Source organism: Salmo salar, chromosome ssa01 (genome assembly GCF_905237065.1).
Source record: "Salmo salar chromosome ssa01, Ssal_v3.1, whole genome shotgun sequence".
Taxonomy (NCBI): domain Eukaryota; kingdom Metazoa; phylum Chordata; class Actinopteri; order Salmoniformes; family Salmonidae; genus Salmo; species Salmo salar.
The window spans coordinates 6,013,991-6,040,522 of record NC_059442.1 but is presented as its reverse complement, the minus strand read 5'-3'; the positions used below and the strand labels follow the sequence as shown (position 1 = coordinate 6,040,522).

General features: G+C 45.5%; 1 protein-coding gene across 5 annotated transcripts in view; it reads left to right on the top strand.

Annotated features, from left to right (window-relative positions):
- sos2 (son of sevenless homolog 2 (Drosophila)) overlaps positions 1-26,532 on the top strand; it is a 97,709-nt gene that overhangs the window by 51,297 nt on the left and 19,880 nt on the right. For all 5 annotated transcript variants that reach the window (XM_045708881.1, XM_045708836.1, XM_045708977.1 and 2 more), the window contains 6 exons: positions 2,843-3,049; positions 7,975-8,118; positions 9,725-9,835; positions 24,031-24,129; positions 25,395-25,522; positions 25,802-26,457. In XM_045708881.1, the coding sequence (XP_045564837.1) occupies positions 2,843-3,049; positions 7,975-8,118; positions 9,725-9,835; positions 24,031-24,129; positions 25,395-25,522; positions 25,802-26,457 (1,345 nt within the window). The remainder of the gene's footprint in view (positions 1-2,842; positions 3,050-7,974; positions 8,119-9,724; positions 9,836-24,030; positions 24,130-25,394; positions 25,523-25,801; positions 26,458-26,532) is intronic.

The window sequence follows — 26,532 nt, the reverse complement described above, 5'->3', positions numbered from 1 at the left end:
CAGACGTGACAGAGTCTGGAGACGCCGTGGAGAACGTTCTGCTGCCTGCAACATCCTCCAGCATGACCGGTTTGGCGGTGGGTCAGTCATGGTGTGGGGTGGCATTTCTTTGGGGGGCCGCACAGCCCTCCATGTGCTCGCCAGAGGTAGCCTGACTGCCATTAGGTACCAAGATGAGATCCTCAGACCCCTTGTGAGACCATATGCTGGTGCGGTTGGCCCTGGGTTCCTCCTAATGCAAGACAATGCTTGACCTCATGTGGCTGGAGTGTGTCAGCAGTTCCTGCAAGAGGAAGGCATTGATGCTATGGACTGGCCCGCCCGTTCCCCAGACCTGAATCCAATTGAGCACATCTGGGACATCATGTCTCGCTCCATCCACCAACGCCACGTTGCACCACAGACTGTCCAGGAGTTGGCGGATGCTTTAGTCCAGGTCTGGGAGGAGATCCCTCAGGAGACCATCCGCCACCTCATCAGGAGCATGCCCAGGCATTGTAGGGAGGTCATACAGGCACGTGGAGGCCACACACACTACTGAGCCTCATTTTGACTTGTTTTAAGGACATTACATCAAAGTTGGATCAGCCTGTAGTGTGTTTTTCCACTTTCATTTTGAGTGTGACTCCAAATCCAGACCTCCATGGGTTGATAAATTGGATTTCCATTGATTATTTTTGTGTGATTTTGTTGTCAGCACATTCAAGTATGTAAAGAAAAAAGTATTTAATAAGATTATTTCTTTCATTCAGATCTAGGATGTGTTGTTTAAGTGTTGCCTTTATTTTTTTGAGCAGTATATTTCGAAGGTATTCACACCCCTTGACTTTTTCCAAATGTTGTTGTGTTACAGCCTGAATTTAAAATGGATTACATTGAGATTTTGTTTCACTGGTCTACACACAATAATACCCCAATAATGTAAAAGTGGAATTATGTTTTTAGAAATGTTTACAAATTAATTCAAAATGAAAAGCTGAAATGTCTTGAGTCAATAAGAATTTAACCCCTTTTGTTATGGCGAGCCTAAATAAGTTCAGGAGTGACAATATGCTTAACAAGTCACATAATAAGTTACATGGACTCTGTGTGCAATCATAGTGTTTAACATGATTTATGAATGACTACCTCATTTCTGTACCCCACACATACAATTATCTGTAAGGTCCCTCAGTCGAGCAGTGAATTTCAAACACAGATTCAACCACAAAGACCAGGGAGGTTTTCCAATGCCTCGCAAAGAAGGGCATCTATTGGTAGATGGGTAAAAAAAAATAAAAGAAGCTAACATTGAATATCCCTTTGAGCCTGGTGAAGTTATTGATTACACCCAGTCTCTACAAAGATACAGGCGTCCGTTCTAACCCCGTTGCCGGAGAGGAAGGAAACCGCTCAGTGATTTCACCATGAGACCAATGGTGGACATTTTAAAACAGCATAAACAGAGTTTAATGGCTGCGATAGGAGATAACTGGTGATGTCTCAACAACGTAGAAGTTACTCCACAATACTAACCCAAATGACTGAGTGAAAAGAAGGAAGCCTGTACAGAATACAAATCTTCTAAAACATGCATCCTGTTTGCAACAAAGTAAAACTGCAAAAAAAAAAGAAATGTGGTAAAGAAATTATCTTTGTCCTGAATACAAAGCGTTACGCAACTTCAACACAGCTCATCACTGTGTACCACTCGTTATATTTTCAAGCATAGTGGTGGCTGCATCATGTTATGGGTATGCTTGACATCGGCAAGGAATAGGGAGTTTTTTAGGATAAAAGGAATAGAGCTAAGCACGGGCAAAGTCCCAGAGGAAAACCTGGTTCAGTCTGCTTTCTACCGGTCACTGGGAGATGAATTCACCTTTCAGCAGGATAATAACCTAAAACACAAGGCCAAATATACACTGGAGTTGCTTACCAAGAAGACAGTGAATGTTCCTGAGTGGTCTAGTTACAGTTTTGACTTAAATCTGCTTGAACATCTACGGCAAAACCTTGAAAATGGCTGTCTAGCAATGATCAACAACCAACTTGAGCTTGAAATGTTGTACACAATCCAGGTGTGCGAGTCTCTTGGAGACCTTTACTCAAACCTTTACTCAAACCTTACTCAGACCTTTACTCAGACCTCAGACCTCACTCAGACCTCACTCAGACCTTACTCAGAACTTACTCAGACCTTTACTCAGACCTTTACTCAGACCTTACTCAGAACTTACTCAGACCTTTACTCAAACCTTTACTCAGACCTTACTCAGACCTTACTCAGACCTTTACTCAGACCTTTACTCAGACCTTACTCAGACCTTACTCAGACCTCACTCAGACCTCACTCAGACCTTTACTCAGACCTTTACTCAGACCTTTACTCAGACCTTTACTCAGACCTTACTCAAACCTTACTCAGACCTTTACTCAGACCTTACTCAGACCTTTACTCAGACCTCACTCAGACCTCACTCAGACCTTTACTCAGACCTTTACTCAGACCTTACTCAGACCTTTACTCAGAAAGAGTCACAGCTGTAATCACTGTTAAAGGGGACTCTAACATGTATTGACTTGGGTGTGAATTCTTATGGTAATTAGATATTTCTGTATTTCATATTCAATAAATCTTCTAAAACGTGTATTCGCTTTGTCATTATGGGGTATTGTGTGATGGGTGATTTTTATTTAATCTATTTTTGAATTCTGCCTGTAACACAACAAAATGTGGATGAAGCCAAGGGGTGTGAATACTTTCTGAAGGCACTGTAAGCTGGTTGACTTGGTAACCTGTCTCTGTGTGTCCGTACCAGATCTTTATGGACGTGTTTGACCAATGATGTCTCTATCTCAGGTCCTAATGGACATGTTTGACCAGGACGAGGACATCGGTCTGGTTTCTCAGTGTACGGAGGAGCCGTCGTCGTCGGGGGAGCTGACCTACGACGACCTGGTGCGCTTGGAGATCGCAGAGGAGCGCCAGTACCTGCGGGAGCTCGACCTCATCATCAAGGTGTTCCGACATCACTTCCTGTTCAACAACAAGATCTTTACGCCTCAGGTGAGGACAGTAAAACAGGTTATGAACACCTTTTATGAACAGTTTATAAAACGGCAGTCATCTTACACAGTAGCCAATATAACACAGCTTCCCCAACAGCTTCCCCAACAGCTTCCCCAACAGCTTACCAAACAGTTTGTTTGACCACATAGCAAAGCAGCCATTTGCAGTGTAAGATCATGTTACGTTCCCCCATGTGACTCAAACAGAAGGGACTGTTTGTTGGACCAACTGACCAACAACCAAAACGAAACCGGTGTTTTTATTTTTTAAGAGGGGTTCTGAAAGACACTCATGGGGGGGGGGGGCTGTCCAAGACACCCCCCCGTGAGCGCCCACTAAATCTGCCCAAGAAGAAGTAAACAAAAGAAACACCAAACTTAAAGACAGGAAGCGAAGCAAACCAAAAAGGTGGAGCAAAACAGAAACGGGGAAGATCAGATAAAGGATTGTTTGTCTAGAAATCAAAATAGGGAGAGTCAACTAATGGTGTTGACCCTCCACAGATATCAAGACCCCTGGAGCACTGGGCCAGCTGCTCTTAAATAGCACCTGGACCAGCACAGGTGAAACACCTTCCCACTAACGAGATGGCAACCAATACAGCTATAATACATACTGACTAACGAGGTGATGCCAATCGGAGCGCTCTACATGCTAACGAGCCATGCGCGCTAAAGTCCAACCTCAAAACATAAATGGAAAAACCGAAACCTGTAACAGACCATTAGAACTGAACAGCTGTAGTCAGCTAACTAGCTCATCTGCCCTGCAGTTGTAGTGTGCTGTGAAAACGCTTTGGCTGACTTCATAAGCCGACATGACGACAGACACGGTGGTATTGGGGTTTGGTGGAGACAGACACAGTGGCTGGTGGTATTGGGGTTTGGTGGGGACAGACACGGTGGTATTGGGGTTTGGTGGGGACAGACACGGTGGCTGGTGGTATTGGGGTTTGGTGGAGACAGACACGGTGGCTGGTGGTATTGGGGTTTGGTGGAGACAGACACGGTGGTATTGGGGTTTGGTGGAGACAGATACGGTGGCTGGTGGTATTGGGGTTTGGTGGGGACAGACACAGTGGCTGGTGGTATTGGGGTTTGGTGGGGACAGACACGGTGGTATTGGGGTTTGGTGGGGACAGACACGGTGGTATTGGGGTTTGGTGGGGACAGACACGGTGGTATTGGGGTTTGGTGGAGACAGACACGGGTCTGGTGGTATTGGGGTTTGGTGGGGACAGACACGGTGGCTGGTGGTATTGGGGTTTGGTGGAGACAGACACGGTGGTATTGGGGTTTGGTGGAGACAGATACGGTGGCTGGTGGTATTGGGGTTTGGTGGGGACAGACACGGTGGTATTGGGGTTTGGTGGAGACAGACACGGTGGCTGGTGGTATTGGGGTTTGGTGGAGACAGACACGGTGGTATTGGGGTTTGGTGGAGACAGACACGGTGGCTGGTGGTATTGGGGTTTGGTGGAGACAGACACGGTGGCTGGTGGTATTGGGGTTTGGTGGAGACAGACACGGTGGTATTGGGGTTTGGTGGAGACAGATACGGTGGCTGGTGGTATTGGGGTTTGGTGGGGACAGACACGGTGGTATTGGGGTTTGGTGGGGACAGACACAGTGGCTGGTGGTATTGGGGTTTGGTGGGGACAGATACGGTGGTATTGGGGTTTGGTGGAGACAGACACAGTGGCTGGTGGTATTGGGGTTTGGTGGAGACAGACACGGTGGTATTGGGGTTTGGTGGGGACAGACACGGTGGCTGGTGGTATTATTTGGGTGAGGTGGACTAGGCTACGTCCCAAATGGCACTCTAGTCCCTAAAAGTAGTGCGCTATATAAGGAATAGGGTGCGATTTGGGACGCACTGGGTCCTGTGGTATGTACAACTCATAATTAAAGTCTAATAGGAAAAAAACATATGTTACTCTTGACAAAATAACTGTACAGCTGGCTACCAACATCTCCTGGGAAATGGCTTTGAGATGTCCAGAAAGAAAGTGGTATGGGGCAAATAATGAGAGAACACACTACTAAACCAAACTTAAACGTTCTCCAGTGATTTTTTTTTTAAAATTTATTTTTTTTTACTTTTACTGTTGAAAGGCGATATCCCAAGGACAAATACAGTGAAGTAGTACTCACACCCAAACAAAAATATATATATACACTACGGTTCAAAAGTTCGGGGTCACTTAGAAATGTCGTTGTTTTTGGAGGAGAAAAACAAATCCATCAAAACAACAGTCTCAACGTCAACAGTGAAGAGGCGACTCCGGGATGCTACGCCTTCTAGGCAGAGTTCCTCTGTCCAGTCTCAACGTCAACAGTGAGAGACGACTCCGGGATGCTGGCCTTCTAGGCAGAGTTCCTCTGTCCAGTCTCAACGTCAACAGTGAAGAGGCGACTCCGGGATGCTGACCTTCTAGGCAGATTTGCAAAGAAAAAGCCATATCTCAGACTGGCCAATAAAAATAAAATATTAAGATGGGCCAAAGAACACAGACACTGGACAGAGGAACTCTGCTTAGAAGGCCAGCATCCCGGAGTCGCCTCTTCACTGTTGACGTTGAGACTGGTGTTTTGCGGGTACTATTTAATGAAGCTGCCAGTTGAGGAATTGTGAGGCGTCTGTTTCTCAAGCTAGACGCTCTAATGTACTTTGTCCTCTTGCTCAGTTGTGCACCGGGGCCTCCCACTCCTCTTTCTATTCTGATTAGAGCCAGTTTGCGCTGTTCTGTGAAGGGGTAGTACACAGCGTTGTACGAGATCTTCAGTTTCTTGGCAATTTCCCGCATGGAATAGCCTTCATTTCTCAGAACAAGAATAGACTGACGAGTTTCAGTAGAAAGTTATTTGTTTCTGGCCATTTTGAGCCTGTAATCGAACCCACAAATGCTGATGCTCCAGATACTCAACTAGTCTAAAGAAGGCCAGTTTTATTGCTTCTTTAATTAGAACAACAGTTTTCAACTGTGCTACTGTAACATAATTGCAAAAGGGTTTTCTAATGATCAATTAGCCTTTTAAAATGATAAACTTGGATTAGCTAACACAACGTGCCATTGGAACACAGGAGTGATGGTTGCTGATAATGGGCCTCTGTACGCCTATGTAGATATGCCATAAAAAATCTGCCGTTTCCAGCTACAATGGTCATTTACAACATTACCAATGTCTACACTGTATTTCTGATCAATTTGATATTATTTTAATGGACAAAAATTTTTGCTTTTCTTTTAAAAGCAAAGACATTTCTAAGTGACCCCAAACTTTGACCGGTAGTGTGTGTGTATATATAGTAATAATAAAAGTAACCGATAACCTACAAGTTATATGCTAACATCTGGGAAAATATACTTTTGGTCATTTAGTGTATGTGGACACCTGTTCGTCGAACATCTCATTCTAAAATCATGGGCATTAATATGTAGTTGGTTCCCCCCTTTGCTGCTATAACAGCCTCCACTCTTCTGGGAAGACTTTCCACTAGATGTTGGAACATTGCTGCAGGGACTTGCTTCCATTCAGCCACAAGAGCATTAGTGAGGTCGGGCACTGATGTTGGGCGATTAGGCCTGGCTAGCAGTCGGTGTTCCAATTCATCCCAAAGGTGTTAAATGGGGTTGAGGTCAGGGCTCTGTGCAGGCCAGTCAAGTCTTTCACACTGATCTCAACAAACCATTTCTGTATGGACCTTGCTTTGTGCACGGGGACATTGTCATGCTGAAACAAGAAAGGGCCATCCCCAAACTGTTGCCAAAAAGTTGGAAGCACAGAATCCTCTAGAATGTCATTGTATGCTGTAGCGTTAAGATTTCCCTTCACTGGAACTAAGGGGCCCGAACCATGAAAACAGCCCCAGACCATTATTCCTCCTCCACCAAACTTTACAGTTGGCACTATGCATTGGGGCAGGTAGCGTTCTCCTGGCACCCGCCAAACCCAGATTCGTCCGTCAGACTGCCAGATTGTGAAGCGTGATTCATCTAACCGCCATTTTGGTTAAACTGGCTGCCCTTGAGCTGATGGGGAGGAGCTTTGTGATGGGAGGAACTTTTTGATCTAGACTAGAGGTGGGAGTTTGTCGTGAGTGGCCCTCCATCTTCCTTTGTTCTCTGGCCAGTGAAGGCAGCTCCTGGACTGGTCTCACAGTGGTTGTTCTCATCTTCAGCACAATTTTTTTGGGGTGGTTTGTGTCACTGAAGACGTATTGTTTTAAATCGCTCTGAATTAAAACATCTGCTAAAGGACTAAAATGAATCAAATCTGTTAAAGGACTAAAATGAATCAAATCTGTTAAAGGACTAAAATGTATTAAATCTGCTAAAATGAATCAAATCTGTTAAATGACTAAAATGAATCAAATCGGTTAAAGGACTAAAAAATCTGCTAAAATGAATCAAATCGGTTAAATGACTAAAATGAATCAAATCCGTTAAACGAGTAAAATGAATCAAATCTGCTAAAGGACTAAAATGAATCAACTCTGCTAAAGGACTAAAATGAATCAACTCTGCTAAAGGACTAAAATGAATCAAATCTGCTAAAGGACTCAAATGAATCAAATCTGCTAAAGGACTCAAATGAATCAAATCTGCTAAAGGACTAAAATGAATCAACTCTGCTAAAGGACTAAAATGAATCAAATCTGCTAAAGGACTCAAATGAATCAAATCTGCTAAAGGACTCAAATGAATCAAATCTGCTAAAGGACTCAAATGAATCAAATCTGCTAAAGGACTCAAATGAATCAACTCTGCTAAAGGACTAAAATGAATCAACTCTGCTAAAGGACTCAAAGGACTAAAATGTATCAAATCTGTTAAATTACTAAAATGTGTGAAATGTGTAAGTGAAGTATTGCTCCGCCACCCCCCCTTGTAAGTCACATCTCTCCCTCTCTGTTTGCAGGATGTGGAGGTGATTTTCAGTAACATCTTGGACATCCATGAGTTGACGGTCAAGCTGCTGGGCCTGATCGAAGATGCGGTGGAGATGACCGCTGACGGTAGTCCACATCCTTTGGTGGGCAGCTGCTTCGAGGACCTGGCAGAGGTAGGACATAGACACACACACACACACACACACACACACACACACACACACACACCTACGCCTGCTGCTGCTGCCATGAGTCCTCATCCTTTAGTGGGTAGAGACTTCGAGGCAGAGAGAGAGGTATTGTATGATCACCTGTCTCCTATGTCCTGTCAGAAACCTTACGGCCCAATAACACAGTCCTACCTTTACCTCTATTCTGTCATAACTGATCCCAAAGCCCTCTGCCCTATGAAGTCTTCATGTAGAAAGAAAAAAAAAACTCTTTTTACCAGGCTGTCCTTCACATCTCTGCTAGAAGGCCTTCAGTTGATTGTATGCCTCTATGTACCCCCCTCTATGTACCCCCATGTACCACCCCCTCTATGTACCCCCCTCTATGTACCCCCCCATGTACCCCCTCTATGTACCCCCCTCTATGTACCCCCCATGTACCACCCCCTCTATGTACCCCCATGTACCACCCCCTCTATGTACCCCCTCTATGTACCCCCCAGACCCCTCTATGTACCCCCATGTACCACCCCCCTCTATGTACCCCCCTCTATGTACCCCCCTCTATGTACCCCCCTCTATGTACCCCCCTCTATGTACCCCCCATGTACCACCCCCCCTCTATGTACCCCCCATGTACCACCCCCCTCTATGTACCCCCATGTACCACCCCCCTCTATGTACCCCCATGTACCACCCCCCCTCTATGTACCCCCCCTCTATGCACCATCCCCCTCTATGTACCCCCTCTATGCACCATCCCCCCTCTATGTACCACCCCCTCTATGTACCCCCCTCTATGCACCACCCCCTCTATGCACCACACACACACACACACACACACACACCCCTCTATGTACCACCCCCTATATGTACCCCCTCTATGTACCCCCCTCTATGTACCCCCCTCTATGTACCCCCCTATGCACCACCCCCTCTATGCACCACCCCCTCTATGTACCACCCCCCTCTATGTACCACCCCCTCTATGCACCACCCCCTCTATGTACCGCCCCCTCTATGTACCCGCCTCTATGTACCCCCCCTCTATGCACCACCCCCCTCTATGTACCAACCCCTCTATGCACCACCCCCTCTATGACCACCCCCTCTATGCACCACCCCCCTCTATGTACCACCCCCCTCTATGTACCACCCCCTCTATGTACCACCCCCTCTATGTACCACCCCCTCTATGTACCACCCCCTCTATGCACCACCCCCTCTATGCACCATCCCCCTCTATGCACCACCCCCCTCTATGCACCCCCTCTATGCACCACCCCCTCTATGTACCACCCCCCTCTATGCACCACCCCCTCTATGCACCACCCCCCTCTATGCACCACCCCCTCTATGTACCCCCCCTCTATGCAGCCCCCCTCTATGCACCCCCCTCTATGCACCACCCCCCTCTATGCACCCCCCTCTATGCACCACCCCCCTCTATGCACCACCCCCCTCTATGCACCACCCCCCCCTCTATGCACCACCCCCTCTATGCACCACCCCCTCTATGTACCACCCCCCCTCTATGTACCACCCCCCCCAGTAAGACATAGTAGTCAGCTTTTTTAACTCTTCCGTTAACGGTCTCTTTCAACTCCAGGAACAGGCGTTTGATCCGTACGAGACCCTGTCTCAGGATATCCTGTCCAGGCAGTTCCGCGAGCACTTCAGCAGCCTCATGGCCCGGCCTACTGTAGGACTATACTTCCAGGTAAGAATAAGGTTCACCTCACTTGTGCACACAGATCTGGGTTGTAATTCATCAGTTTTTTAAAGATGGCGCTGGAGAACAAGGCTGACGTTTTACGTATTCCTAACCAATTGTGTTTATTTATTTTTCGTTTCTTTGCGTTGTTTGTAACTTATTTTTTGTACTTATTTTGTACATAATGTTGCTGATACCGTCTCTTATGACCGAAAAATAACTTTTGGACATCAGAACTGTGATTACTCACAACGGACTGGTAGAATCCTTTTTTTCCTTTAAATGACATGCAAAAAATAATAAATAAATGACAGTATATCCTTCATGCCCGACATGAATGACATACTGCTTTCCCAGGAACAGGCCCACATCCCCGTCATTTGCGTGAAGAGAAGGCGAAGAAAAAGGGGCCAAAAGGGCGGGCTGCCTTCTGAGAATTCGTAGGTGATCGAATAAACCCCCACTTCCTTCCATTCTGCTAGCAAACGTGCAATCTTTGGAGAATTAAAATCAATGACCTACGCGGAAGATTAAACTGCCAACGGGACATTCAAAACTGTAATATATCTTACGTTTATCGGAGTCGTGGCTGAACGACGACACTATCAACATACAGCTGGTTGGTTATACGCTGTACCGGCAGGATAGAACAGCGGTGTCTGGTAAGACAAGGGGCGGTGGACTATGTGTTTTTGTAAATAACAGCTGGTGCACGATATCTAAGGAAGTCTGGAGGTTTTGCCTGAGGTAGAGTATCTCATGATAAGCTGTAGACCACACTATCTACCTAGAGAGTAAATCAGTATTTTTCGTAGCTGTCTACATACCACCACAGACCAATGCTGGCACTAAGGCCGCACTGAATAAGCTGTATTCCGCCATAAGCAAACAGGAAACTGCTCACCCAGAGGCGGCGCTCCTATTAGCCGGGGACTTTAATGCAGAGAAACTTAAATCCGTCTTACCAAATTTCTATCAGCATGTTAAATGTGCAACCAGAGGGAAAAGAACTCTAGACCACCTTTACTCCACACACAGAGACGCATACAAATATGGAAAATCTGACCATAATTCTATCCTCCTGATTCCTGCTTACAAGCTAAAATTAAAGCAGGAAGCACCAGTGACTCGATCATTAAAAAAGTGCTCAGATTAAGCAGATGCTAAGCTACAGGACTGTTTTGGTAGCACAGCCTGGAATATGTTCTGGGATTCCTCCGATGGCGTTGAGGAGTACACCACATCAGTCATTGGCTTCATCAATAACATTGTCGATGACGTCGTCCCCACAGTGACCGTACATACATTCCCCAACCAGAAGCCATGGATTACAGGCAACATCCGCACTGAGTTAAAGGCTAGAGCTGCCACTTTCAAGGAGCAGGACTCTAACCCGGAAGCTTATAAGAAATCCCGCTATGCCCTCCGATGAACCATCAAACAGGCAAAGCATCAATACAGGACTAAGATCGAATCGTACTACACCAATTCTGACGTTCGTCAGATGTGGCAGGGCTTGCAAACCATTACAGACTACAAAGGGAAGCACAGCCGAGAGCTGCCCAGTGACACGAGCCTACCAGACGAGCTAAACTACTTCTATGCTCGCTTCGAGGCAAATAACACTGAAACATGCATGAGAGCACCAGCTGTTCTGGAAGACTGTGTGATCACGCTCTCCGCAGCTGATGTGAGTAAGACCTTTAAACAAGTCGACATTCACAAGGCTGCAGGGCCAGACGGATTACCAGGACGTGTACTACAAGCATGCGCTGACCAACTGGCAAGTCTGTATTACCAGCATGTTTCAAGCAGACCACCATAGTGCCTTTGCCCAAGAACACTAAGGTAACCTGCCTAAATGACTACCGACCCGTAGCACTCAAGTCTGTAGCCATGAAGTGCTTTGAAAGGCTGGTCATGGTTCACATCAATCCCATTATCCCAGAAACCCTAGACCCACTCCAATTTGCATAACAGATCCACAGATGATGCAATCTCTATTGCACTCCACACTGCCATTTCCCACCTGGACAAAAGGAACAGCTATGTGAGAATGCTATTCATTAACAACAGCTCAGCATTCAACACTATAGTGCTCTCAAAGCTCATCACCAAGCTAAGGACCCTGGGACTAAACACCTTCCTCTGCAACTGGATCCTGGACTTCCTGACGGGCCGCCCCCCAGGTGGTAAGGGTAGGTAACAACACATCCGCCACGCTGATCCTGGGGCGGCAGGTAGCCTAGTGCTTAGAGCGTTGGACTTGTAACCGAAAAGTTGCAAGATCGAATCCATGAGCTGACAAGATAAAAATGTATCTTTCTTCCCCTGAACAAGACAGTTAACCCACTGTTCCTAGGCCGTCATTGAAAATAAGCATTTGTGCTGAACTGACTTGCCTAGTTAAATAAAGGTCAAATAAAAAAATCCTCAACGCAGGGGCTCCCCAGGGGTGCGTGCTCAGTCCCCTCCTGTACATTTCAGTACATTTCATTGAGATAATAAGGTATTATGTTGAATACAAACAAATTTGAAACAAAATTATTTTAATATATTGATCAACGGTTAAATCAAATCAAGTTTATTTGTAGAGCACATTTTAGAAACAACTGTAGTTGACCCGAACGTGCTGTACAGAGTGAAAACACGCCAAACAGTGGGCACACAATGAAATAAACCAAAACATATCAGATACAATGAATAAGAGTACTTAGAAGTCAAAACAGGGCAACAACAATGTTAAGATACTATTATGAGAAGAGCAGCGGATATAGAACTGGTGCTCTCCTGATTATAAAAGGGAAACAGGAGAAGCAGGTTTTACAAATCCTTTACTTTGAGTCGAAATACCCTGATAAAAGACAGGTAAAATAGAGACTTATCAGATGCTGGTTAATTTTGGCTGTGGCTAGATTTAGTTTCCAAGCCTGAATACAACTGAAGAAGTTTTGAACTCAAAATTCTACTGAAGTATTTCATAGTAAATGTACTTAAGGATCAAACATAAAAGTACATTTGAAGGTTTTTATAAACCTATCAGATGCTTAATCATTTTAATCAACTTAAACCTCCTCATCAGACTTGTCACTCTCTACCGCAATCACCCTCTTTGCACGGTCCATGAAGTCTGGCTTCCTGCTCCTGACTTAGTCCTGGTGTCACAGCATCACAGCTTTTATCAGATCATACTCCCTGATCTCTGGAGAGGACAGCTGGACCATAAGGAGATCTGACAGTGTATCAGACTTTAGGTTGGACTGCCAATCTGTTTTCACCTGTTTCATGGTATTCAAACCTCTTTCACATTCAGCTGTGGAGGCAGGGAAGGACAGGAGCAGGTTAACCAATGCCAGCAAATCAGGGCAGGAATGCTGATGGCTCCTGTTGACACGGAACCAGGACATCTTCTGCAGGGACTGGGGCTCTTGGTACATCAGCACCTTCAGGACAGTCCACTGGTTAGCGACCCTTTCAACATGGATGCCAGAGGTCTTCAGGACAGTCCACTGGTTAGCGACCCTTTCAACATGGATGCCAGAGGTCTTCAGGACAGTCCACTGGTTAGCGACCCTTTCAACATGGATGCCAGAGGTCTTCAGGACAGTCCACTGGTTAGCGACCCTTTCATTTACATTTACATTTAAGTCATTTAGCAGACACTCTTATCCAGAGCGACTTACAAACTGGTGCATTCACCTAATGATATCCAGTGGAACAACCACTTTACAATAGTGCATCTAAATCTTTTAAGGGGGGGGTTAGAAGGATTACTTTATCCTATCCTAGGTATTCCTTAAAGAGGTGGGGTTTCAGGTGTCTCCGGAAGGTGGTGATTGACTCCGCTGTCCTGGCGTCGTGAGGGAGCTTGTTCCACCATTGGGGTGCCAGAGCAGCGAACAGTTTTGACTGGGCTGAGCGGGAACTGTGCTTCCTCAGAGGTAGGGGGGCCAGCAGGCCAGAGGTGGATGAACGCAGTGCCCTTGTTTGGGTGTAGGGCCTGATCAGAGCCTGAAGGTATGGAGGTGCCGTTCCCTTCACAGCTCCGTAGGCAATCACCATGGTCTTGTAGCGGATGCGAGCTTCAACTGGAAGCCAGTGGAGAGAGCGGAGGAGCGGGGTGACGTGAGAGAACTTGGGAAGGTTGAACACCAGACGGGCTGCGGCGTTCTGGATGAGTTGTAGGGGTTTAATGGCACAGGCAGGGAGCCCAGCCAACAGCGAGTTGCAGTAATCCAGACGGGAGATGACAAGTGCCTGGATTAGGACCTTTCAACATGGATGCCAGAGGTCTTCAGGACAGTCCACTGGTTAGCGACCCTTTCAACATGGATGCCAGTTGTCTCCAGGACAGGAAGTGGTCCACCAGGGTTTCCAGTTCAGTGTCACCAAAATCTAGAATAATTGTATACATTACATCATGCAGTTTTAATTCTCAAACCTATAAAAATATGATTATGAATCTGAACCTGAACCTAACTGCCCTGTAATACAAAACATAAAGCAACCTGCTGCTGCATTTCCTGACTCTGGCCAGTTGGTGAAGCTGACCAGCTTGGTGGAACACAGAACCCCTACACTGGCATCCTGGAACCTGTCAGTCATACTCTCAACTAGCCTGTCAAGCATTTTGTCCTGTGAGGTGACGAGGGTCTTGCTGTCACCTCTGGTCAGTGAAATTCCCTCATATCAGTTGGCCATTGTGGCCTTCATCATAGGCCCTTCTCTGATGATAAAAAAAAAAAAGGCCCATTTTAACCATCCTTTCAGAACTTTCCTTTACAACACACTCTCCTTCTCTTATTGACGTTATCCTTTCTCCTAATTCTCTTAAGGTAACTATTTCTTATTGCAGCTTAAATAAACATACCTGTTTTTTTTGGTACTTCTTATTAAGTACTGCCTGTGTTGATCACAAGGAGCTGTGGGCTTCTGCTATGGTGATGGTGGACCTCTGCAGACAGGTGGACAGGTTGCTCAGGTGTGTTAGTGTGTCATCATGCAGGAAGCCACAGAAGCAGAGAACAACATCCTCCCTCGCTGTACTGTAGTATTTCCTGGCCTTGGCCTGCTGGACACCTGGGACATTTTGGCCATCAGCAGATTGAATCTGAAATATATAAAGAACAAAGACATACAAATAGACAATTAATTGTTGTCCAAAAAAAAACAACTATATTAGATATGACAGATTTTATCAGTGCATTGAAACATGATTTTACCGATTTGTTGTTATTTACTGGACATTACGTATTGATGATGGATTTTGGAGTACTTAGCATAGCAATCTAGACACGCCCCTGGTAACCTCGCAGGAAGTGATCCAGTGTACGCAATAGGTGTCCTACCCATCGTGTCCCGCCAAATTCTGGTGGTCACCAGTGGTGTGTGTCCAAGAGCCTGGAAGCTGTTTACCAGGTTTGCCCTGTTCAGTGGACTGGTGTGGTAGAAGGTGTAGAGCCCACTGAGGAGGTCTTCTACTTTTCTGAAACATCACGTTGGACCAGATGGCAATCAGAAAAGGTCAGTTGAAGGCGATGTGCCATACAGTGGATGCCGATGATGTAGGCCCCGTCTCCGTTCAGCCGGCTGACCCACACCGTTCTTGGCTCCGGTCATCACAGCAGCTCCATCTGTTCCCAGAGCGACCAACTTCCTCCCCCACTCATCCCTCCATGATGGTACTGGTGGTGTTGCTTATGTCGCGTCTGCCTTCTCACCGACTTGATGCCAACAAAACTTCGACTCCGATCTTGCCCTTGTGACAGAATCTGACATAAACTAATTAACTCTTTCACAGAATTGTCTGTGGAGCCATCTGTCATGATGGAGAGATGTGGGGTTTTTTTCAGATTCTCTCTGATATTGTTTCTCTCCACCTCTGCAATATGGTGCATAAACTCTTTGGCCTGCTTCTCATTTCTATATGTTGAGGCCACAGCGATTCCTTTTTCTGTCATCCAAACTGCGAAAAAAATCAAACATTAGAATTTAATTCAATAATAATAATGTAATATACAATCATGTTATCCAATATAGCTGGCAGTTGACTGTACTAAATTAGCCTTCTGCCTTTTTGTTTACTTAAGGAGCAATACTATAATAAGGCTGGTAAAGTAAATTGTGTCACAATGCTTTAAAATGTAAACAGAATCTGGAGACAAACATTAAAATAGAATGTTAGGGAGCCATAGGAAAGCATGGAGATCCATGCCAGCATCAGTAGGCCTGTAATGTTATGGTATTTATACACTATTTGGAGGTAAACCAAAGCTTATCAAGAGCTGAGAAATAACCTCCGATACTGGACCACGTCTTCTAAATAGACTTGTAAAAACACGCTACAAGTGTAACAATATTTTCACTTACTCGCACATCCACTCCAAGTCAGAAAGTGTTCTGGCCTTCTTGCCAGTGGCGCGTACAGTCCTAAACAGGATCTTCATCTCCGTGCTGGTCTGCTCTGACGTTTCCATTCGCGCCGTCACAGAGGGTGTCAAGAGGAGAGGCTCCGATTGAGCCCGGGACACAGAGACTCGCAGGCAATGTGACACTTGCTGCGTTCATGGTCACGAAATGTTCTCCAGCTTCATCGTTTTATTTTCCGATGACAAATGAGTTGTTTCTGCTTTTATCTTTTGACATATTGGCGACACACAGAACAAATTCATCACCACAGCCTCGGCATCATACTGTAGCCAGCCTCTTGAAACTCATTCATCTCTAAACCTCCATTTCTCACAAAACATAATTTTTTTTTAAAATGTGATTTGTCCTCCTTTTCGTCAGTGGGTTTTCGTTTCAAAGGTTGGCTTTTACTCCAGGTAAATGTCGCCACGTAACAGCTATTTAATGAACGGTAGCTAGCAGCAGACCCGTGGCAAGTGAGCAATGAGGATTAGCTGATGTCCTGTTACGGTAAACAGTGTCGCGGAACTAGGAGCACTATGAGACGGTCTGTGGCTGGCAAAAATGAGTCATTTCCTCCGAGCCGTCATGCCAGATATTTTATTACATTACTATTTTGGTACAAACATTTTATCCGCCAGTGTGGCGCATAGCTTTCTGAGATTTACTCGCAAAATGGAAAATCTACCCGCATTTGGCGTGTGTTAATTTCGGTCCCTGCCGATGGCAAAACAGTGGTAGGCCTGATCACCGACAACGACGAGACAGCCTATAGGGAAGAGGTCAGAGACCTGGCCGTGTGGTGTCAGGACAACAACCCCTCCCTCAACTTAATCAAGACAAAGGAGATGATTGTGGACTACAGGAAAAAGAGGACCGAGCACGCCCCCATTCTCATCGACGGGGCTGCAGTGGAGCAGGCTGAGAGCTTCAAGTTCCTTGGTGTCCACATCACCAACGAACTATCATGGTCCAAGCACACCAAGACAGTCGTAAAGAGGGCACGACAAAACCTATTCCCCCGCAGGAGACTGAAAAGATTTGGTATGGGTCCTCAGATCCTGAAAAGGTTCTACAACTGCACCATTGAGAGCATCCTGACGGGTTGCATCACTGCCTGGTATGGCAACTGCTCGGCCTCCGACCACAAGGCACTACAGAGGGTAGTGCGTACGGCCCAGTACATCACCGGGGCCAAGCTTCCTGCCATCCAGGACCTCTATACCAGGCGGTGTCAGAGGAAGGCCCTAAAAATTGTCAAGACTCCAGCCACCCCAGTCATAGACTGTTCTCTCTGCTACCGCACGGCAAGCGGTACCGGAGCGCCAAGTCTAGGTCCAAGAGGCTTCTAAACAGCTTCTACCTCCAAGCCATAAGACTAATGAACACCTAATCAAATGGCTACCCAGACTATTTGCATGCCCTCCCCCCTTTACACCGCTGCTACTCTCTGTTATCATCTATGCATAGTCACTTTAATAACTCTACCTACATGTACATATTACCTCAACTAACCAGTGCCCCACACATTGACTCTGTCCCGGTACCCCCTGTATATAGCCTCCACATTGACTCTGTACCGTAACACCCTGTATATAGCCTCCACATTGACTCTCTACCGTAACACCCTGTATATAGCCTCCACATTGACTCTGTACCGTAACACCCTGTATATAGCCTCCACATTGACTCTGTACCGTAACACCCTGTATATAGCCTCCACATTGACTCTGTACCGTAACACCCTGTATATAGCCTCCACATTGACTCTGTACCGGTACCCCCTGTATATAGCCTCCACATTGACTCTCTACCGTAACACCCGGTATATAGCCTCCACATTGTTATTTTACTGCTGCTTTTTAAATTACTTGTTACTTTTATTTCTTATTTGTATTGTATTTGTATTTATTTTTAAACTGCATTGTTGGTTTGGGTCTCGTAAGTAAGCATTTCACTGTAAGCTCTACACCTGTTGTATTTGGCTCATGTGGCTAATAAAAATTTATTTGATTTGATCACTGCACACAGATACTGGACATTGACATAGCGGCTAATGCATGGCTGCTCTAATGTATTTCCCAAGTAATGATCTTTCAAATCAAATCCGATTTTATTTGTCACATATACATGTTTAGTGTAGTGTCATGCCTGGTCGTCGGGGCTGTCTGCCCGGTCGTCGGGGCTGTCTGCCCGGTCGTCGGGTGATAATGCTCTTAAGTGATAATGCCCGAGAAGCAGGAAGAAAATTATGCCATATAATTCATGATTTCGACTGGCTGAGAAACGCTGCCTGCCTGCCTGTTTGTCTCATCCCGACTCCCAGCATGCTCATTACTACGGGACAGCTGGAGATTTAATTTGAATATTGAAACAATGTTGCAAATGTTGGCGAGACGGACAGGAAGGTTTATACAAATCACCGCTGTTGAAACCTAAATGTTAATCTAAAAGAAATGTGAGATAATGTCTAGATGCTTTTTATAGTGGAGATCAAGTTTATAAATTGCCTGGCTGGGCTGATGAGACAGTGGATTGCGCAGTAAGATGGAACACAGTAAATAGGCATTTTAATGTCATAGATTTAGCCGGCGTTAACTTGTGGAATAGACACTGGCTGGAATGCGGTTTTAACCAATCAGCATTCAGGTTTAGTTCCACCTGTTGTATAATGACACATAAACACCAGTTGCTCTCAGGACTGACTGCTTAGAGGTGCTGTTTATTTAGAAGCCTGTCAGGGAGTGTATCCTCAGTAGTCGCTCGCTCTCTCTCGCTCTCTTTCTCTCTCGCTCTCTTTCTCTCTCGTTCTCTCTTTCTCTCTCGCTCTCTTTCTCTCTCGCACTCTCTTTCTCTCTCGCACTCTCTTTCTCTCTCGCACTCTCTCTCTTTCTCTCTCGCACTCTCTTTCTCTCTCTCTTTCTCACTCTCTCGCGCTCTCTCTCGCTTTCATTTGCTACTTTCTGATTTTGTATTCTCCCATCATCTCACTCTCTCTCCTCTTCTCCCCTTCACCCCTCCTTTCCTTCTCCTCCTCCTCTCCTTTCCTCCCCTGCTCTCTGTTAGAGAGATGTGTCTGTGGAGCACTCAGCCACTGCACTCTGCAGCGTCTGGTATTGTGGCTAAATTACATGGCCTTTAAAAATAGCCCAGTCCCTGCTGAGTCCCAAATGGCACCCTATTCCCTATATAGGGCCCTGGGCTCTGGTCAAAAGTAGTGCACTGCATAGGGAATAGGACACCATTTGGAATGTGTACAGTCTCTCCTGGAGGAGAGCAGATGAAGGAGAGGAGGGGAGAGAGGGGGGAAGGAAGGAGAGGGGTGGGAAGGGTAGAGGGCAGGGAGAGGGCTGGGAAGGAGGGGTGAGGGAGGGGAGGGAAGGAGGTGAGGGAGGAGAGGGAAAGGGGAAGGGAGGGAAGGAAGGTATAAAAGAGGAGAGGGGGGGCTGCCTCTGATCTGAAAGGGTACATGCTGTGCTTGTTGCACTGCTGTGTGTGTGATTCCCATGGTGAGGGAAAGGGGAAGGGAGGGAAGGAAGGTATAAAAGAGGAGAGGGGGGGCTGCCTCTGATCTGAAAGGGTACATGCTGTGCTTGTTGCACTGCTGTGTGTGTGATTCCCATGGTGGTGCTTCACTGTGTTGTTCCTTTCTATTTTAATGAACTAGGGGTGATGTTGGGGTGAAACTGAGAGAGGGTTACATTGTTGTAATAGTTGTTGTTTTGTCATTTGCCAGAGCTCCATTCTTATATCTCTGTTTGTGTGTTTACAGAACTCACCATCTCTCCCCACACACACACACACACACACACACACACACACACACACACAGACAGACAGACAGACAGACAGACAGACAGACAGACAGACAGACAGACAGACAGACAGACAGACAGACAGACAGACAGACAGACAGACAGACAGACAGACAGACAGACAGACAGACAGACAGACAGACAGACAGACAGACAGACACACACACACACACACAGACAGACACACACACAGACAGACAGACAGACAGACAGACAGACAGACAGACAGACAGACAGACAGACTAGGGCAGGCAGGCCATTTAGTCTGTAGTGTGAGTGTCTCTCCACACAGACAGAGAGAGAGAGCACCAGAGGAGGCTGTAGTGTGGAGTCTAAATAGTAGAGTATTGATTTAGGATCATCTATCTAGGATATATAACAACCCCTACTAGGGAGTAGGAGGGAGGATACTATATAACAACCCCTACTAGGGAGCAGGAGGGAGGATCCTATATAACAACCCCTACTAGGGAGCAGGAGGGAGGATCCTATATAACAACCCCTACTAGGGAGTAGGAGGGAGGATACTATATAACAACCCCTACTAGGGAGCAGGAGGGAGGATCCTATATAACAACCCCTACTAGGGAGTAGGAGGGAGGATACTATATAACAACCCCTACTAGGGAGCAGGAGGGAGGATACTATATAACAACCCCTACTAGGGAGCAGGAGGGAGGATCCTTTATAACAACCCCTACTAGGGAGCAGGAGGGAGGATCCTATATAACAACCCCTACTAGGGAGCAGGAGGGAGGATACTATATAACAACCCCTACTAGGGAGCAGGAGGGAGGATACTATATAACAACCCCTACTAGGGAGCAGGAGGGAGGATACTATATAACAACCCCTACTAGGGAGCAGGAGGGAGGATACTATATAACAACCCCTACTAGGGAGCAGGAGGGAGGATACTATATAACAACCCCTACTAGGGAGCAGGAGGGAGGATCCTATTATAACAACCCCTACTAGGGAGCAGGAGGGAGGATACTATATAACAACCCCTACTAGGGAGCAGGAGGGAGGATACTATATAACAACCCCTACTAGGGAGCAGGAGGGAGGATACTATATAACAACCCCTACTAGGGAGCAGGAGGGAGGATACTATATAACAACCCCTACTAGGGAGCAGGAGGGAGGATCCTATTATAACAACCCCTACTAGGGAGCAGGAGGGAGGATACTATATAACAACCCCTACTAGGGAGCAGGAGGGAGGATACTATATAACAACCCCTACTAGGGAGCAGGAGGGAGGATCCTATTATAACAACCCCTACTAGGGAGCAGGAGGGAGGATACTATATAACAACCCCTACTAGGGGGCAGGAGGGAGGATACTATATAACAACCCCTACTAGGGAGCAGGAGGGAGGATCCTATTATAACAACCCCTACTAGGGAGCAGGAGGGAGGATACTATATAACAACCCCTACTAGGGAGCAGGAGGGAGGATACTATATAACAACCCCTACTAGGGGGCAGGAGGGAGGATACTATATAACAACCCCTACTAGGGAGCAGGAGGGAGGATCCTATTATAACAACCCCTACTAGGGAGCAGGAGGGAGGATCCTATTATAACAACCCCTACTAGGGAGCAGGAGGGAGGATACTATATAACAACCCCTACTAGGGAGCAGGAGGGAGGATACTATATAACAACCCCTACTAGGGGGCAGGAGGGAGGATACTATATAACAACCCCTACTAGGGGAGCAGGAGGGAGGATCCTATTATAACAACCCCTACTAGGGAGCAGGAGGGAGGATCCTATTATAACAACCCCTACTAGGGAGCAGGAGGGAGGATACTATATAACAACCCCTACTAGGGAGCAGGAGGGAGGATACTATATAACAACCCCTACTAGGGAGCAGGAGGGAGGATACTATATAACAACCCCTACTAGGGAGCAGGAGGGAGGATACTATATAACAACAATATACTCCAGTTACCCTGTCTCTCCTCCTTCCCTCTCACCACTTCTGGTCATCCCTTCATCTTTTTTCTGTCCTCCACCACTCCTCTCCTGATGGTCATCTGTTCATTCCTCTCGCTCGCTCTCGCTCTCTCTCTCGCTCTCTCTCTCGCTCTCTCGCTCTCTCTCTGTCATCCATGGTTTTTATATTCTCTTCAGTCCATAGCAGAGGGACCCCGTCTCTCCTGTTCTCTCTGTCTCTAGGTTGTCTGTCTCTACAGTAATGTTGTTGTCTGTCTCTACAGTAATATGTAATGTTGTTGTCTCTACAGTAATATGTAATGTTGTTGTTGTCTGTCTCTACAGTAATATGTAATGTTGTTGTTGTCTGTCTCTACAGTAATATGTAATGTTGTCTGTCTCTACAGTAATATGTAATGTTGTTGTCTGTCTCTACAGTAATATGTAATGTTGTTGTCTGTCTCTACAGTAATATGTAATGTTGTTGTTGTCTGTCTCTACAGTAATATGTAATGTTGTTGTTGTCTGTCTCTACAGTAATATGTAATGTTGTTGTTGTCTGTCTCTACAGTAATATGTAATGTTGTTGTCTGTCTCTACAGTAATATGTAATGTTGTTGTCTGTCTCTACAGTAATATGTAATGTTGTTGTCTGTCTCTACAGTAATATGTAATGTTGTCTCTACAGTAATATGTAATGTTGTCTCTACAGTAATATGTAATGTTGTCTCTACAGTAATATGTAATGTTGTCTCTACAGTAATATGTAATGTTGTCGTTGTCTGTCTCTACAGTAATATGTAATGTTGTTGTTGTCTGTCTCTACAGTAATATGTAATGTTGTTGTCTGTCTCTACAGTAATATGTAATGTTGTTGTCTGTCTCTACAGTAATATGTAATGTTGTTGTCTGTCTCTACAGTAATATGTAATGTTGTTGTCTGTCTCTACAGTAATATGTAATGTTGTTGTCTGTCTCTACAGTAATATGTAATGTTGTTGTCTGTCTCTACAGTAATATGTAATGTTGTTGTTGTCTCTACAGTAATATGTAATGTTGTTGTTGTCTCTACAGTAATATGTAATGTTGTTGTTGTCTCTACAGTAATATGTAATGTTGTTGTTGTCTCTACAGTAATATGTAATGTTGTTGTTGTCTCTACAGTAATATGTAATGTTGTTGTTGTCTCTACAGTAATATGTAATGTTGTCTGTCTCTACAGTAATATGTAATGTTGTCTGTCTCTACAGTAATATGTAATGTTGTTGTCTGTCTCTACAGTAATATGTAATGTTGTTGTTGTCTGTCTCTACAGTAATATGTAATGTTGTTGTTGTCTGTCTCTACAGTAATATGTAATGTTGTTGTTGTCTCTACAGTAATATGTAATGTTGTTGTTGTCTCTACAGTAATATGTAATGTTGTTGTTGTCTCTACAGTAATATGTAATGTTGTTGTCTGTCTCTACAGTAATATGTAATGTTGTTGTTGTCTGTCTCTACAGTAATATGTAATGTTGTCTCTACAGTAATATGTAATGTTGTCTCTACAGTAATATGTAATGTTGTCTCTACAGTAATATGTAATGTTGTCTCTACAGTAATATGTAATGTTGTCTCTACAGTAATATGTAATGTTGTCTGTCTCTACAGTAATATGTAATGTTGTCTGTCTCTACAGTAATATGTAATGTTGTCTGTCTCTACAGTAATATGTAATGTTGTCTGTCTCTACAGTAATATGTAATGTTGTCTGTCTCTACAGTAATATGTAATGTTGTTGTTGTCTGTCTCTACAGTAATATGTAATGTTGTTGTCTGTCTCTACAGTAATATGTAATGTTGTCTGTCTCTACAGTAATATGTAATGTTGTTGTCTGTCTCTACAGTAATATGTAATGTTGTCTCTACAGTAATATGTAATGGTGTTGTCTGTCTCTACAGTAATATGTAATGTTGTCTGTCTCTACAGTAATATGTAATGTTGTCTGTCTCTACAGTAATATGTAATGTTGTTGTCTGTCCAGTCCATAGCTGAAGGTTTCAAGGAGGCGGTTCAGTACGTCCTGCCACAGCTTATGATGGTTCCTGTATACCACTGTTTGCACTACTTTGAACTACTGCAGGTGAGTGTGTAACACACGCACGCACGCACGCACGCACGCGCACGCACGCACACACACACACACACACACACACACACACAGTCCAGGCATGTCCTTCTCACAGTGAGGTTGACCAGTGTTTCGACTTAGAGCTTTCGAGAACTTATCGAGACCAGTGTTTTGGTCATTCCCTATGAGTTGCCATCTTGTGGTTAAATATGAAAATGGGGTCGAGCTCTCTGTTCAGGATCTGAGAGCTCCTGATTCCGGTCAGTTGACCTTAGATTGGTTTTAACTTAGTATAGTTAGTTATTATATCTGAAATCCGTAGTTGGTGAAACTGCCACGTCTGTTTTGCGTTATTACAACAGCAAAGACAATGGGACATCAGTGCGTACTTAATAGAACAGCAGGACATGTCCTGAGACTTTTTCTTTTTAAACCGCAATGCTCCTCTCCTCCGTGTCATCAACAAAAACAAAACAAAAAAACAATAACGATAGACAGATGTTTATTTTTATCCCCCTTTTTACAGATTTCCGCTTTCAGTCTTGTAAACCATGAGCTAGTCAGTCAGTTAAACCTTTAGTGGTCATCTGCCAGCGGACCATCTGCATCTCTGCTGCTTGTTGTGGCATCGACCACCTCCACGGAAAGTGTCCGTGCGCGTTCCAAAAAGTACTTTTATATCTTCCTGTAATGAGGGACGGGGTTTTCTGTGTGCATACGTTAAAACATATACATCAATGTTGCTCTGTGCATACGTTAAAACATATATACATCAATGTTGCTCTGTGCATACATTAAAACATATATACATCAATGTTGCTCTGTGCATACATTAAAACATATATACATCAATGTTGCTCTGTGCATACATTAAAACATATACATCAATGTTGCTCTGTGCATACATTAAAACATATATACATCAATGTTGCTCTGTGCATACATTAAAACATATACATCAATGTTGCTCTGTGCATACGTTAAAACATGCATCAATGTTGCTCTGTGCATACGTTAAAACACATACGTCAGTGTTGCTCTGTGCATACGTTAAAACATATACATCAATGTTGCTCTGTGCATACCTTAAAACATGCATCTATGTTGCTCTGTGCATACGTTAAAACGTATACATCAACTTTGCTCTGTGCATACCTTAAAACATGCGTCAATGTTGCTCTGAGCATACCTTAAAACATATACATCAATGTTGCTCTGTGCATACGTTAAAACGTGCACCAATGCCTAATGCCTGTCACCTTGTGTTTTGTGAGCAGCAGCTGCAGGAGCACAGCGAGGAGCAGGATGACAGGGAGTGTTTGAAGCAGGCCATCACAGCTCTGCTCAACCTCCAGTGTAGCGTGGAACGCATCTACACCAAACACCTGCCTCGACGCAAACCTGGGTACGTAGCTGCGCCTCCACGCTACAGTACACCCTGCAGATACACACTACACACTTAAATGTGATTCGTTCTCAAGTTGTTCATGTAAACAAATTGTGTTCTCAACAATTATTCTAGTTAAATAAAGGTTTTGATTTGATTCTTCAGTTTCCTGACCTCTGTCTCTGTCTCTGTCTCTGTCTCTGTCTGTCTGTCTCTCTCTCTCTCTCTCTCTCTCTCTCTCTCTCTCTCTCTCTCTCTCTCTCTCTCTCTCTCTCTCTCTCTCTCATACTCCTCCAGAGAGCCCATGTACCGTCTGTACAGCCGTCAGGTGCGCAGCAAGCAGCTGGCCATCAAGCGGATGAACGAGATCCAGAAGAGCATCGACGGCTGGGAGGGCAAGGACATCGGCCAGTGCTGTTCCGAGTTTATCCTGGAGGGGGCGCTCCTCCGCGCCGGCGCCAAACACGAGCGACACAACTTCCTGTTCGACGGCCTCATGATCAGCTGCAAGGCCAATCAGAGCTCCCGACTCCCCGGTTCTGGAAGCGGGGCGGAGTTCCGTCTCAAGGAGAAGTTCGTCCTGCGGAAAGTCCGCATCGTGGACCGCGAGGACTCGGCGGAGTTCAAACACGCCTTCGAACTCGCCGGTAAAGACGAGAACTGTGTGGTGTTCTGCGCCCGCTCGGCGGAGGAGAAGGGGGCGTGGATGGCGGCGCTGGTGACCCTGCAGTACCGCTCCACGCTGGACCGTATGTTGGACACGGTTCTGCAACACGAGGAGCAGGCCCAGCCCCTACGACTGCCCTCGCCAGAGCTATACCGCTTCGCTGTGCATGACTCAGAGGAGAACATCGTGTTTGAAGATCGCGTCCAGAGCAAGACGGGGATACCCATTATTAAAGCTGGCACGGTGGTCAAGCTTATAGAGAGGCTCACCTACCACATGTATGCTGGTAAGCCGGGCTGATACCCCTACCGTGTTGTCTGTTTTAAGAGTAGTGTACTCTAGAGTAGGCCAGGGGTAGGCA